The 13,814-nt window shown below is 37.0% G+C and overlaps 1 protein-coding gene across 19 annotated transcripts in view; it reads left to right on the plus strand.

Annotated features, from left to right (window-relative positions):
* PTK2 (protein tyrosine kinase 2) overlaps positions 1-13,814 on the plus strand; it is a 190,444-nt gene that overhangs the window by 145,660 nt on the left and 30,970 nt on the right. For 10 of the 19 annotated variants that reach the window (XM_027645649.1, XM_027645631.1, XM_027645633.1 and 7 more), the window contains 6 exons: positions 3,363-3,419; positions 4,798-4,818; positions 5,888-5,985; positions 8,699-8,783; positions 11,329-11,429; positions 12,707-12,822. In XM_027645649.1, the coding sequence (XP_027501450.1) occupies positions 3,363-3,419; positions 4,798-4,818; positions 5,888-5,985; positions 8,699-8,783; positions 11,329-11,429; positions 12,707-12,822 (478 nt within the window). The remainder of the gene's footprint in view (positions 1-3,362; positions 3,420-4,797; positions 4,819-5,887; positions 5,986-8,698; positions 8,784-11,328; positions 11,430-12,706; positions 12,823-13,814) is intronic. The other 9 variants (XM_027645635.1, XM_027645636.1, XM_027645637.1 and 6 more) reach the window with 1 other exon arrangement.

Genomic DNA, 13,814 nt, shown 5'->3' on the forward strand with positions numbered 1-13,814 from the left:
GAAATGAGTCTACTAGGTAAAACTTTAAAGGCATCAAAGTGCTCCTTGCATGAAAAGAAGCTGTACACGATAGATTAATGCAGATTGGAGACATGAGTATTAATCAAGCTTCAGCTATTCAAACCACTAATTTTAAAGACAGATTTTAATGTTTTGGGGTTTTTTTACAAAACTTTGAAACTCATTACAAAATATTTAAGTTCTGCAGACTTCATTAGTTTTTTTTCCTCTGAAAACAAGTTGGGTTTTGGTTTTTTAAAAGAGATTTTTTTTAGCTATTTTTCTAAAGGATTCCATCTGATGTTGGGGGAAAAAAAAATCAAACTGCTGGTACTGATAGTGTATGTATCTTTATTCTTCTGAGTAGGAGATACTAAAAGGGCATAAAAGCAGCATGCAAAGGAAGATGATAAGAGGAAATAGAAATCATGTCTTGTGACCGTCCTTCCACTAAAATGTAAAGGAAGTGTATAATTTTTCATCTGCTTGCTCTCCTTCAGATATAAACTAAAGATACCACCCCAATTTTCTTTCTTTTCTTAAACATGAAAAGGACATCTTTTCTGTCATAAATTATATTTCAGATACTGACCCTAGGTAGCTTTTTATTGGAGCTTGTCATCTTTTATAAATTACAAGCTCTCATAAATGGGAAAAATCATGAAAAGGGAAAGTTCAAACAGGTGTTAAGATCATGGATTAACTATTGTGGATTTAATATCCTAGGATAGTTTTTCCTGCTGTTTAATAAATGCATTCAGATTTAGTAAAGCTCAAACTGGCTCATTCACAGGGTGACCACCACTACCTTTGTCCAAAAGCGACCTGTTCGTTTTTCCATCTCCAAGAATCTGGGGTTGAAAACAAGCGAAAGGGTTCAGTGCTGGGTTTAAAACACATGAGAGAGCAGCAGTGATGAGCCCTGTTATTAAATCTGAGTTTTTCTAGACTTACCAAGACCTCAGAGACATCTGGAACCGCTGCTTTGTTGTGAGCGTTCAGCTCTTGGGAGCGCTCTGACACATTCTCCTTTGTGGAGCAGCCTGCAGAGCCTTGCCTGGCTCAGTTGTGCTTTAGGCCCCATGTAGGTTCTGGAATATCCCTTAGCAAACACAGCTCTGGTCTGAGCAGAGCTGGTAGCAGTCTCAGTCTGTGACTAACTGTGGGGTCAAGCCTGTACGTGAGGGAGGTCAGTTGTCCTTATTGCAAAACACTTTGAGCATGTCAGTGTTAATGCCTTGATTGAATTTTCCTCTGATTCCCAGAAACAGTGACAGATATATAGATATATATATATATATGAATTATTTTCTGAATTCTTATTATATATTCCTCTCCAGAGTGTTAAATGTGTAACAAGAAATATTTGTGTAGTTAATTGCATACATTTAATTTATTTGGGTTGACTGTGAAGACTCTTTTAGTTTCATGACGGTTTTGAGCAATGGATCAAAACCCTGTAAAGGTCTCTGTGCTGTTCTGAGATTGCTTTTAGTATAAATTAACTCATTAGTTTAAAGTAGAGTGATGAACAAGCCATGTCATTGATCACATTTTGTAAGCACTGTTCCATAACCTACTGTGACAAGTAGGTTATGGGATTTTTTAAGTGGCTTCAGTTCTTGTTTCCAGACTTTTAAAATTTTTCTCAAATATGTTTATAATGTCTTTCATCCAGCCTATTTTTTACATAGATTAATAAATTTTGGTATCCTCCATGAAAGTTAAAAAACACCCTGCCACGATGTTAGAAGGAAGCAAAGTGATTTAGCCTCATCACATTGGTATCACACAACTGATTCCTTTCAAACAGATGCTCATTTTTTAGATTAAACTGAGGCTTATTTTCTACAAAAACCTTAGTTTATAATGTAAGGGAGGAAAAAAAGTACTAAGAAAGAGATAAGTGCCTCTGGAGTGCGTTGCCTGTTCAGAATTGTGCACTGTCTTCATAATTAATTGAATTTTCATTACGTGACTCTGTTTCACAGTGTCCTAAACTGAAATTGCCTAGCAAAAATTCTAATTACATAGGATTTCCTGATTCTGTTTTTACAAGACCTGGTATATTCCTAGAGGAGTTCAAAAGAAAAATAGCTTTAATTCTATTTAAGTAGTAAGAAGCTGGGATCATAAAACTACATAAAATGCATTTACTCCCTGAAGTGTGTTGAACTCCAAGGTTTATAGGCAACCTGTAGTTTCCTAATTGCTGAATATTGGGCTTGTCTGAAAACTAAGCCTCTGGTTTGTCTGTGTGTATAATATTGATGAGCCTTGCTCTGGTTTCAGAGTTGGCTTACACTGGTTGAACTGGGGGCTGCTGCCAAAAGGGATCATCCCATCCTTCTTCCCACTCTCGCTGTGGCTTTGTCACATTCACCAGCCAGAAACCATCACGCTGGAAATCATGCCAGGGGAGGTGTAGGAATATTCATATGCTCCAGGGCAGATGGGGGAAAAGGGGGAATAAATTTCAAGTGAGTATATTTTAACAGCCTTGAAGTAAAAAATTATCCTGCTGTTGTGGACTGGCTTTGTAACCCCTGGAGGAAATTTGTCTGACCTTCAGGAGATGATCTACACATGCTGGAAGTTCTTTAGAGCAAGAGAAGGACCTTCTGATATGACTTGACACCATTTAAACCATTTTGAGAACAGATCATGTAAAAGTTGTAAGTTTTAAACAGAGGAAGAAAGGCTCTCTCATTTTTCTGAAAAATTTTGGGAACTTGTTTTCAAACCCTGTCCATGAGATCTTGACTCTTGACAGCAAAACTAGTGGTGAATTTCCACTAATTAAGGAAAATTGAGACTAATGCAAGAAAACTGGATGTAAGGTGAGAGTGTGGCTTAAAAGGTCTTTGTGCTCTAGAAGACTCTGTGGTAAATAACTCAGCTGGTCACACTGACAGAAGGTAGATGCTGCCCTGGAACATCATTAGTGTCTTTTGCCTGTTTGACATAAAAAACTAGCAGACTGTTTTTCATTCTTTATTGAAGGTTTTTAATTGAAGCAATTTAATCCATTAATAATGTTTTTTCCTTACTAAAATGGAATTCACTGTTAAAAAGATTTTAAGCCAGCAATTTAGATGGGTTTTAATTACAGAACTCGAATTTTGAATACAAAGGAATCTTCCTTGTTGAATGCATCTATGTGACGTAATGTAATTGGCACTGAGGTCATTCTCATACCATGATTTATGCATGAGCAAGTTTTATTCATGCTTCTGTAAACGTGTCCCAGCAATGCTGAACTTGGGGATTGTGACATACAAGTTTTGATAAATTGGAGATGTTGTTCTGGAGAATTGTTTTCATCTGCTTTTCCCGAAACTCTTCAATTCCTCCCTTTGCAGAGACTGATGACTATGCAGAGATTATAGATGAGGAAGACACTTATACAATGCCATCAAGTAAGTGCAGTGGTTAACTTGGGAACTTTTCTATCCAAAAAATATTTCAGCCTTAAATAATATGTATGCAGAGAAAATGTTCTTTAAGATCTTGTGAAAACTCACAGAGTCAGTGATTTTCAAGTTCAGGTTTTAAATCAAATAAAACCAAATTCTGTTTTGCTGCTGTCAGTGACTTCACAGTGAAATTCTCTTTATGTCTCAAAAGGTTTTTTTTTTTTATTGTGATGCTGAGCTTAAAGATTGGATAAGATCTCTGTGATAAGAGCAAACAGTTTGGAAAGCTTTGTGTATTGCTGTCTAACTGTATCTCACCTTGCTCTGTGACAGACCTGCTGCTCTCCAATTCCATGAGAGAGGAAAACTCAACTGAGCCACATGCAATTTTGTTAAAGATGAAAGACTTCAGGAACAAAAATAAAAATTCAAAGTTCTGTTGAGTCTTCATCTTTGAAGTAAAAACAATGATGCTGTAGCCACCACAAGGATTTTTGTCTTAATGGCCTGTTCGAATTGTAATATAATCTGAAATCAAGGCTTTTTCATTCAACAGCAAAGTCCAATATTTCGATTTTAGAAGTTGTGTCTGCAAAATTCCAGTTGCATTTTGGCAACCCAGGATTTCTCCAGAAGCAGACAACCTTTTGATACACAGTCCTGCAAAAACATGAGTTTTGGTTAATGCAAGAGGGGAGGGTGGTGCTAAACTGGTGTAGTTTTCTGAGTTTCCCACTCCCCCCACGTGGCAGGAGTGTTTCATGATCACCTCAGTGTTTACAACATCGTTTCCACTACTGTGGAAAATATTTGAAAAGCAAGAATATATGTTTGGCAAAACATATATTTTTGAGCGTCAGTATTTGAAAAGCAAGAATATATGTTTTCCAGAAATAAACAGTGTGTTTTGAATGTCTTGCAGTAAGTCGCTACGTGATTCTGTTCACATAACTGCAGGATCAAAACATACTGTGATAAATTATATCCTTTATTTTTTATTAACAGATTAACTTTGTGTAATTTATTTTTCCCCCCTAATCTTTTTATTTAAATTCTCATGGAAGTAATTACTTGTGGGCCCAGCCCTGGATGGTGCTGAACACTTAAGGATGACTTCAATCCAAAACCCATGAGGTGGGCTGTGGAGGGAAATTCATTAAGTGCTTTGCTGGATTGAAGGGGACTCAAATGTTCAGCTCCCAAAGGACTGAGCCAGTAAAGATGACAAGAACACATCTGTGACTTTTGCTAATGTAAACTTAAAATTGCATCAGTATATTTCTTCATATTTCAGAAAAAATGTTAAAAAAATGTTTGTCCTTGTCTTGATTTTTAAGAAGCTCTAAGTAAGCATTTGATTTTTCTCTTAATTGCACTGCAGAAAGCTATGGAATAGATGAAGGTAACAGGAGACCCTTTACCCATCCCTGTATGCTTGCAGTTTGGAATGATGTGGAATTTTTAAGTTTACTATTCACTTTCATTTAATAAACATTATTTATTTATAGTTAAACCAGTTAGCTTTGGGATTTTAAAGAGGAAAATGCAGTACTTAAAAAAAAGAGATGGAAAAGGCATTTATCACCTTGTTATCCAGCTCTAGATGATGTAATTTCTGATGTAGTGTGAATGATGTTCAAATCAAGGTTATGAAGTTCTAAGCTGGTTGGTTATATTTTTTTCTCTGAATAACACAAGTAAAGGTGAAAACATATAGTGTATGTGCTTTTCTGCTATTCCTGAAATATTTTTCCATGTCTGCGAGAAATTAAATTGCAAATGAAGTCATTCAATTGCAATTGATTAAATGTTTTGCTGAAGTACTGAGCCGTTTTTATCAGCAATATTCTCAGCCTATTAAACCATAACATGAACAAAATTGCATAAGTCCACGAGACATCTCAATTTTGCTTCAGTTACACACTGACAGAGGTGTAGTGCACTCCAAATTTTGCTCTTCCATTTTATCCTTTTTTGCCATGCTCTCATTTCTGTATTTTTTTTCTTGCAGTTACCTCTTTAAAAATTCTCTGGGCTCTTTTGATGGTTCCAAAACCTAAAATACCACATAGTGGAGTTCTCTTAACCATCCAGAGGGATGTTTAAAAATCAGGCTGTATTTAACATTGGCGTGGCCCTAAGCTGTGTGCTTTGTCTTTCACCAGCTGTAATTAAGAAGGATTCAATTATGTCTATTGCACTTGAATCAGTGCACAGTAGCCAATTTAGCAGTTTAGATTTCACAATTCCTTTCCCATTGCCTTGGTTCAAACATTTGTTTCAGAGGTTTAAGAGGTCTCCACTGTGTGTGTGTGCAGCATCTGCATAGGTTGGTGTGCTGCAAACGTTAATCTTAGCTATTCATATGTGAGACATTGAGTGACTTACTTTTGAGTTTTGTGTCTTGTGGATTATTTCTCTTGCCCTTCATCAGAAAAACTTAATATTTTAAGTGCATTATATTCTTGTAGCCAGAGATTATGAAATTCAAAGGGAGAGAATTGAGCTGGGGCGCTGCATTGGGGAAGGACAGTTTGGAGATGTGCACCAAGGAGTTTACATGAGCCCGGTAAGCCTCCTTCTAAAATAAAAACAAACAAACAATAAAACTTTTCTATTTAAAAAAAAACAAGTGTGTTCCTTAGAGGCCTTGGTTTGACTCTTTCAGAACCAATAAAAATTTGCTCCACTGACCATCTCAATGGATCTCTCACAGAGAAGCTTAATAAAGTTACTACTTTTTCCTGAAAGATATAAAATGCTTGGACGCTGATCCATCAAAACACCAACACACAAGAGTCACGTCAGTGAAACCAGGGAGGTTGGCAGCCCTTGTGTAATTTAGACTGGTGTTTATGTATTTTTCTAGGCTGCAACCACAAAGGCTAGGACTGCTAATTAAATAGATCAAAATGAAGTTTTGTGGAAAAAAGGCAAGAGAAGGCTGCAAAAATGAGTTAATTTTAACCAATTTCAAGCTTATAATAAAGTAACTCTGCAAGTGTAAAATGAAGATTTATTTCATATCAGAAAAAAAATTGGTATTTTTGATAGATGATACAAGAATTCATGTGGACAATAATCTAATTCTGACTTCAGGAACACTATTTCCAAAGAACAGCTGGTTGGTTACGGTCCAGGGCTTGGTGGGTTAATGTTTAAGTAAACAAGGATAAATTTTATCTATTTCAGAAAAGTTTGAAGTCTGTTCTGGTACCTTCATTTAGAAAGCAAATCTGATACACTTGGCATCGAGGGAGATTCTTATTTTTCATTTAATTCTGTCCAAGTTAACAGGAGTCCTGAGGAGTGATGTTTCACTGCACTTGGGGCATGGTGGATAAATCTAGAGCTCTGTAAAACCAATTAAAGACCCTTCTGGTTTTTTTTGTAAATGCTGGCTTGTCTCCATTTTTTTTTGTGAATTAGAAAGCAGATTTTACTCAGGCATCCTGTGACTACTATGATATTTTTAAACAGCAACCTGCTGATTACTTTTATTAGTAAAATTTTGCTACATTTAAGACATTGAAATATGTGAAGGGGAAACAGAAAGTTGATGTAATTCAATTTTAATGTTCTAGTCACAGAGTGTAACTTACACTCGGGGAAGAAATCTTACAGTAGTCAAAAGATTAATTCCAATAACATGATAGTGTTTCCATATATATGTTTGGCTTGTGTGCAAAAATACAGGGGAGATTTCTTGCCTCTTGTTCTTCTAGCTCAGATTTGAATCTCAGAAATTCCTTTTATCCCTTTCACTGCACTTGTAAAGTTCTTATTCTGGTGACTGTGCAGCATCCACCTCTTCTGGAATGCTGCTTTCTCCTGGGTGTTCCTGAAGTATCCCAGCCAGCCTGTATTTTTAGGATACTGGATGGAAAATGGGTGTATACATACAGGATTGTGGAAGCCATGCCAGTAAGACTGACTTTAAAGGCTCATTAACTGTGGAGTGAATGCGAAAGTGTCGTTTAAAATAAGGTTTGCTGCTCAGGAAACAAACTGTGGCTGGTCTGATACATCCTCACAGGTTTGTCTCCTTATCCAAAACCAAAATATCAGCAAAACCCTGATATCAGGCCTTTTTCTGTGTTCATTATGCAAAATGTCTGGGGTCTCTGATGTTTGCAGACACTGAAACTCTTCCTTTTGATGCTTCTGTTGGTTATGAGATGTTTCAAAAACTTGATGTGTAACCAGGAGAGGGATGGGTCTGTCAGGTGTTCAGACTTGTCTCATCCAGGGCTGATTGTTCAATCCTGATTTTATAAGGGAATAAAATCATGATTTACCACCAGTTTTTCAGTCAGTTTATGGGCATTTTATGTATGAGAAGACAATTTAATCAATATTTTCCTGCTGAGTCAACTTGAAGATCTATGTTGTGAGCAACTTAGAAAATAAGCATTTAAGCCTGCAAATTATAAATACTACTCTAATTCTGGTACTGTTTGTCTTTACTAATAGATTTAAAATAGAGCAGTCATGAGCAGACATGGAACATAACTGTGAATCACCTCTCAGTGGCCTTAAAAACTGGGTTTGAAGGACATACATCAACCCTGTAGTCTTTCAAGGAAAGGTTCATTTGTAAACTGCCAATTAAAAAATGGACAGTGTATGTAATGTAGATGCTTAGTTTTAAAACATTTCAGGCTTTTTCAATCCACTAAGAACTTCTCATTTTTCAGTATTCAGAAGATGAGCAATTAGATGAAAAAATCAGTTTGGTTTTGAATACACGTCATTGTGTTTAACTTGGTTTTAAAGCCTTGGTCTGACTGATTGTGAAGATAATATATAAAAATCTTTGTTTTACTTTCCTTTGTAGTTTGGGTTCACAATTGCAGCAAGTCTTTCCTCTGCAAGAACCACAGAAATTCCTTTACTTGGCTTTCCAGGTTGCTTGCTTGCATAAGCCAAATGATATTTTTAGGATATATCTCCTCGTTTCCTGTTATTTTTGCTAAATATTGTCCAGAGTTTACCATCCTCAATAGCATAAAAAGTTTCAGTTAAAATTACCACCTTTTGTCGTAGTTTTTGCACAATATTAACATGGTTTAAAACAGATTAAATATTTCCAAGACACATTAGATGTAAATGTTGCACACAAGGTGTCTTGACTATAATGACGCTGAAGCTTTCAACATGTGATTTCTTAGCTAAAGGTATTTTATTTATTAGTAATTTTCTCCAAAGCAGTTCTTGCTGGAATTTTAAAGGACAGCTTTTGATGGACTGCCTTTGAATTCTTTCTCAATCATGTCTTTCAGGAAAATCCAGCCATGGCCGTTGCAATCAAAACATGTAAAAACTGCACCTCTGACAGTGTTAGAGAAAAATTCTTACAAGAAGCCTGTGAGTATTAAATAACTTCTTTGGGATCACTTCTCTAATTGCTCCCTGCAAAGACTATGACCATGTGTGCCAGAAACTTCTGACACTAATGTAAATCTTTTATTTAATATGTGTCCTGACTTCTTCCTCTCCAGCAATATGTGCCAGGAGAGTGCTTTACTTCCTTGCGTTGCCCATGTATATGATTGTCTGTGGGTTCCTTGATTTTCCAAATTAAATGGTGATTTCTGACTCCTCTAAGGCTTTAGAGCCAGTTTTGGCATGTTATAGATCTGATCCTCTATTTCCTTCTTAAAGAATTTAAAAAAAAACCAGCAGTTTTTTCAGTGTATTACTTTAGTAGGTCAGGTAGTTGTTTTTGCTAGAAATGTTATGTCTAAGAGAGATCTGCTTTGAAAATTCAGAGTTAAAAGTTATGGAATAATAAACCATTTTTCTAAATAATTGCCCTCAAATGGCACATTTCATTTGTGGAGGAAGGCTTTTTGTTGAGATGAATAGGAACAGGAAACTTTTATAAGAATATTCAAGTTAGCAATTCCTCTATTGTTTGGTTTTGTAAGCAAATTAAGATATGGGACTTAGGCCCTGATTTTTGCCTATTATCCTCTGCTATTGTGTATCTATAAATGTTGTAAAGGTATTGTATTATATCAATAAATTAATTGGTTATGGTCAGATATTACAGTGTATTTTGTTCAGTATTCCTTTATTCAAGGATTTTTTCCTAATTGTTCAGAAGATCTGTGTTCACAGTTAATGGCTTCTTACTTTTGAATGTTAGATTTTTCTTAAATTATTATAATTTTTTCCACTACGTTTCTATCTGTTGGAACAGTAAAAACCACTGCTTACAGTAATAACTCAGCACCCACAGGTAGGCTGCTGTCTCCTAACAATGTAGAAAATAATTGCTCATTGAGTGCTCCCTATTATGCCTTTGAATTTGACAGATTAGGAAATGCCACCGTAGTTGACAGATAAATAGTGCTTTTCGATTTTAATTTAATAGTTTTGCCATTTCTTCTTTCTCTTTTTCATTCTAATTCCCATCCCTTACCTTTGACTTGTGTTCAGATTGCAGACTCTCTCAGAACAGTTGGTTACTTCACAGACTTAATAAATGTATTTCCTAATATTTTAGTATTAGGAGTATTAAGATATTTTCGTGGAGTTTCAACACTGCAAAGGTTTAGCAGTTGTTATTGCCTGGATGACATTTCAGAATGCTATTTATTCCTTTTTATTAATGTTTTAAGCTATGTCAATGATGGGGATGTTTGTTTCCTTGTTTTTTTTTTTCCTGTATTATTCATAACATTAATACTTTAAAGAATATGTTATCTTAAGTTTGCCGCTAAAGTTTTCTTTGCAGGAAAGTATGTTATTAAACTATTATAAATTTTGGTCTTAGGAACAGAATTGTCCAAGGATTTTTGTTGGGGTCAGAGACGTTTTGGTTACACAACTACTGTGTACCCACATGCAGAAGTAGAATTCAGAGCTGTTCAGAGTAAAAAAACCCAGAAATGCTTCCTGGTTTTAGCTTGAGATGAGTTTAAAGCCAAAAGAGAGCAGGTTCTATTCTTGCCTAACTTCAGGAAAACTGAGGCAGACTTTGCACGTTAGTAATTACCATGTATCTCTGCTGACATTACAGACTGTAAATGTAGAAAGAGATACTACTTGAGGATCAAATTAAGGATGTTTTGTCAAGAATACATTAAGGATATATTTAAGGATGTATTTAAAGACATGTGCTAAGGATATATTTAAGGATGTTTTTGCCATGCGTGTGTTGGGAGAGAAGAACTTAATCAGAGGACTAATGTTTGATTTAAACTGCCAGACACGTTTCCCCAGAACATTAGCAAGCCTCTGAGGTGAGCAGTTCCAGGATGAGGGATGTGGAGGACTCCATCCCTGGAGGTGTTCAAGACCAGGCCAGGTGGGGCTTGGAGCAACCTGGAAGGTGTCCCTGCCCATGGCAGGGGAGTTGGAACTGGTTGATCTTGATGGTCCCTTCCAGCCCAGACCATTCTGTGATTCTGTGATTCATGTGTCACTGCATAAAGCATACTGTGACTGCACTGCTGAGACTGAAAAGTTAATTAACTCCATGGGAAATAAAATGAGATATGAATGTAATGATTAAATAAGATTTTTGTTTATGTCATAAACTGTCAGACATTTATTTCCAGTAATTAAATTATACAGACTGTTTTCTCTTGCCTCCTCTTCCAGTAGAAGGGCACAGGTTAAGTGGTCGTGCAGTGGTTTGACAGGCATTAACTTAGGTCATGCTCAGCCAGGGCTGAGAGCCAGCCCCTGATTTGACTGGCACCTTCCACAGAAGTTTGCATTTCTGTGAGTGGAGAACAGTACAAATAAAGCAAACAGCGTTTCCCACTGCCCACAACACACAAAGTGACCAGACATAACTGCTTGCAACAGTTGTTTCAGGCTGTTTCAAGACCTGTGATTATATTTTGTGGTCACAGGCTAAATGCTTCTTAACCACCAAATTGTTTTCATTTCCTTTCAGTAACAATGCGTCAGTTCGATCACCCTCACATTGTGAAGCTCATTGGAGTCATTACAGAAAACCCAGTTTGGATAATCATGGAGCTCTGCACGCTTGGAGAGGTATGAAAAACCCTCGTGCAGCTTTGGTCTCCTCTCCGTTAGCTCACAGATCGCTTTACGAAAGACTGAAAGAACACTTCCCAGTGCTAACACATGATATCAAACATGATATCATACTCCTTTGTAGAATTATGGGCTGAGAAACAGGAGTGGCAGCGTTTGACCTCCTCCTCCACTGAGAGAACTGCATCACCTCATTCCAAAGCCATTTAGTCAGAGTTTTCAGAGAACTGAATTGCAGTTCCAGAGTGAGAGCATGACCTCTGTCAAGATGATGATAATGTGATATCATTTAAGCAGCATTTGCAAACATACCTTCTAGAAGTGAAATTGTGGTACATCTTTTATTCTTTCTGAGTAACACTGCATTTTCCCTTGAAATATGTTGGGTTTTTTTCTGTAGAGTCTCTGCAGTGGAGGCCCTAGATAAGATGACTTCCCTCATTATTTTGTTTTTTTGCATGAATGGTTCAAGCAAAACTAGAATCTCACTCTTTATAATCGATTAGTTTTCTTTGAGCTGCATGTTTCTGAAAATGCGAGCTGCAGTGACATTTCGTTCTGCATTGTGTATTGTCATTGTAATTATCAAACTGCAGTACATTGTCCAGAAGAAAAAGGAGAGGAGGGAGAAAAAACCTGTAGTGAAGTCATTTTCTGTCAGAAAATTGCAGTTTTCGTTTCCAGTGCCCAAATGACTTTTCAAAGCCCTGTTTTAATTTTTAAGGAGATTCAAGTACTACCTTCCAGTAGGTGCTAACTGCCTTATACTGGGAATATAGCTTATAAATATTCTGCATTGATATTGGTACTCTCTGCTAAATTCAGTTGTTTTAGCACATGTAGGTTAAAATAATGCTTCCAAAACAATACTCATCTACTCAGTGTTTGGCTTGGCCAGGTACTGTTAAGTTCTTAAATTATTCAGGCTGTAAACATGTGCTGTACTCAAGGGTAGAGTCAGTAAAAGTCCAGGAGGGCTTCACTGTGGAACAGCAGCAGCAGATGTTATGCAGAAGGAGCCTGAAAGCAATGCACAAAATTACTGGGTTTTCTTTGTTTGGCTAACCCATTTTCATGTAGGAAAAAAAAGATTGAATTTAACCCAGAGTTAATTTTATTCATGGGAAGTGATTTCCTTTTCTCGTCCAGTCTTCAGGGAAGGAAGTCATGCCCGTCGATACTCGTGTAAACGTTACAGTTTGAAATATGTCTCGTTCAAACTTGTTGGTTTTGGTCCTAATTTCTTTCTGTTTCTTCCTTCCTTGTGCAAAAAGCTGAGATCGTTTTTGCAAGTAAGAAAATACAGCTTGGACCTGGCCTCTCTGATCCTCTACGCTTACCAGCTGAGCACAGCACTTGCCTACTTAGAGAGCAAAAGATTTGTACATAGGTAAGATTTCATACATAGATGTGTGTACGTGTCTATTTTCATATGCAACTACTTCATATTTTAGGCAATGTCATTTTTGCAGAGGCTTCCACCAGAATTACACCCTTTTCAAGGGTGACACCTGCTGGCCCACTCCTGGATTGACTCGGAGCTGGTGCCGGATTTTAATTGGAGTTGTTTTCGACTTGGTTGTTGCTTTGTGGTTACAGTATTTTTTTAAAGCTGTGAGTCAACTGTAATCTTTCAAATATAGAAAAGCAAAACAAGGGCAGATGGCTTCTTAAGTAAAGAAGAGGGAAAACAAAATATTTATAAAATACAAGTACTTGCTTAACCAGAAAATGAACCTAAATTTCCTTTGCGGTGTTTTGAATTTTATTCCCTTGAATCTGAACATGAACTTTCTAGGGAGAAGAGACTGACTTCAGCCTCTTACTGCATGCAATTAAGAGTTCACAGCACTCCAGTTTATTAAGTACTATTAATTTTGAACTTCAGCTATTTATTTATGTTTAAATACTTACAGTCAAACTCTATATGTGTTGTGATAATGTGTATGCAAGCACTTACATATAAAGTAATAACTATATATCTGTATGCATAGATATTTATGTTAAAAACATTGTAAATAGCAGAACCATGGGATTGTTATGGATACTTGGATTTTAACTGGCTGCTCCTGGCTTGGACAAGTGAATTCTTTGCTGGGTTAGGAACTGGCTGCATGGCCAGGCTCAGAGAGTGGTAGGGAATGATGTCACATCCAGTTGGGGTCCAGTCACCAGTGGTGTTCCCCAGGGCTCAGTGTTGGGGCCAGTCCTGTTAAATGTCTTTATCAGTCATCTGGACAAGGGGATCAAGGGCACCCTCAGTCAAACAACACCCAACTGGGCAGGAGTGTTGATCTGCTGGAAGGCAGGAAGGCTCTGCAGGGGGATCTGGACAGGCTGGATCAGAGGGCCACAGCCAACAATGCGAGGTTCAGCAAGACC

Source organism: Corapipo altera, unplaced genomic scaffold (genome assembly GCF_003945725.1).
Source record: "Corapipo altera isolate COAL_440 unplaced genomic scaffold, ASM394572v1 51, whole genome shotgun sequence".
Lineage (NCBI taxonomy): Eukaryota > Metazoa > Chordata > Aves > Passeriformes > Pipridae > Corapipo > Corapipo altera.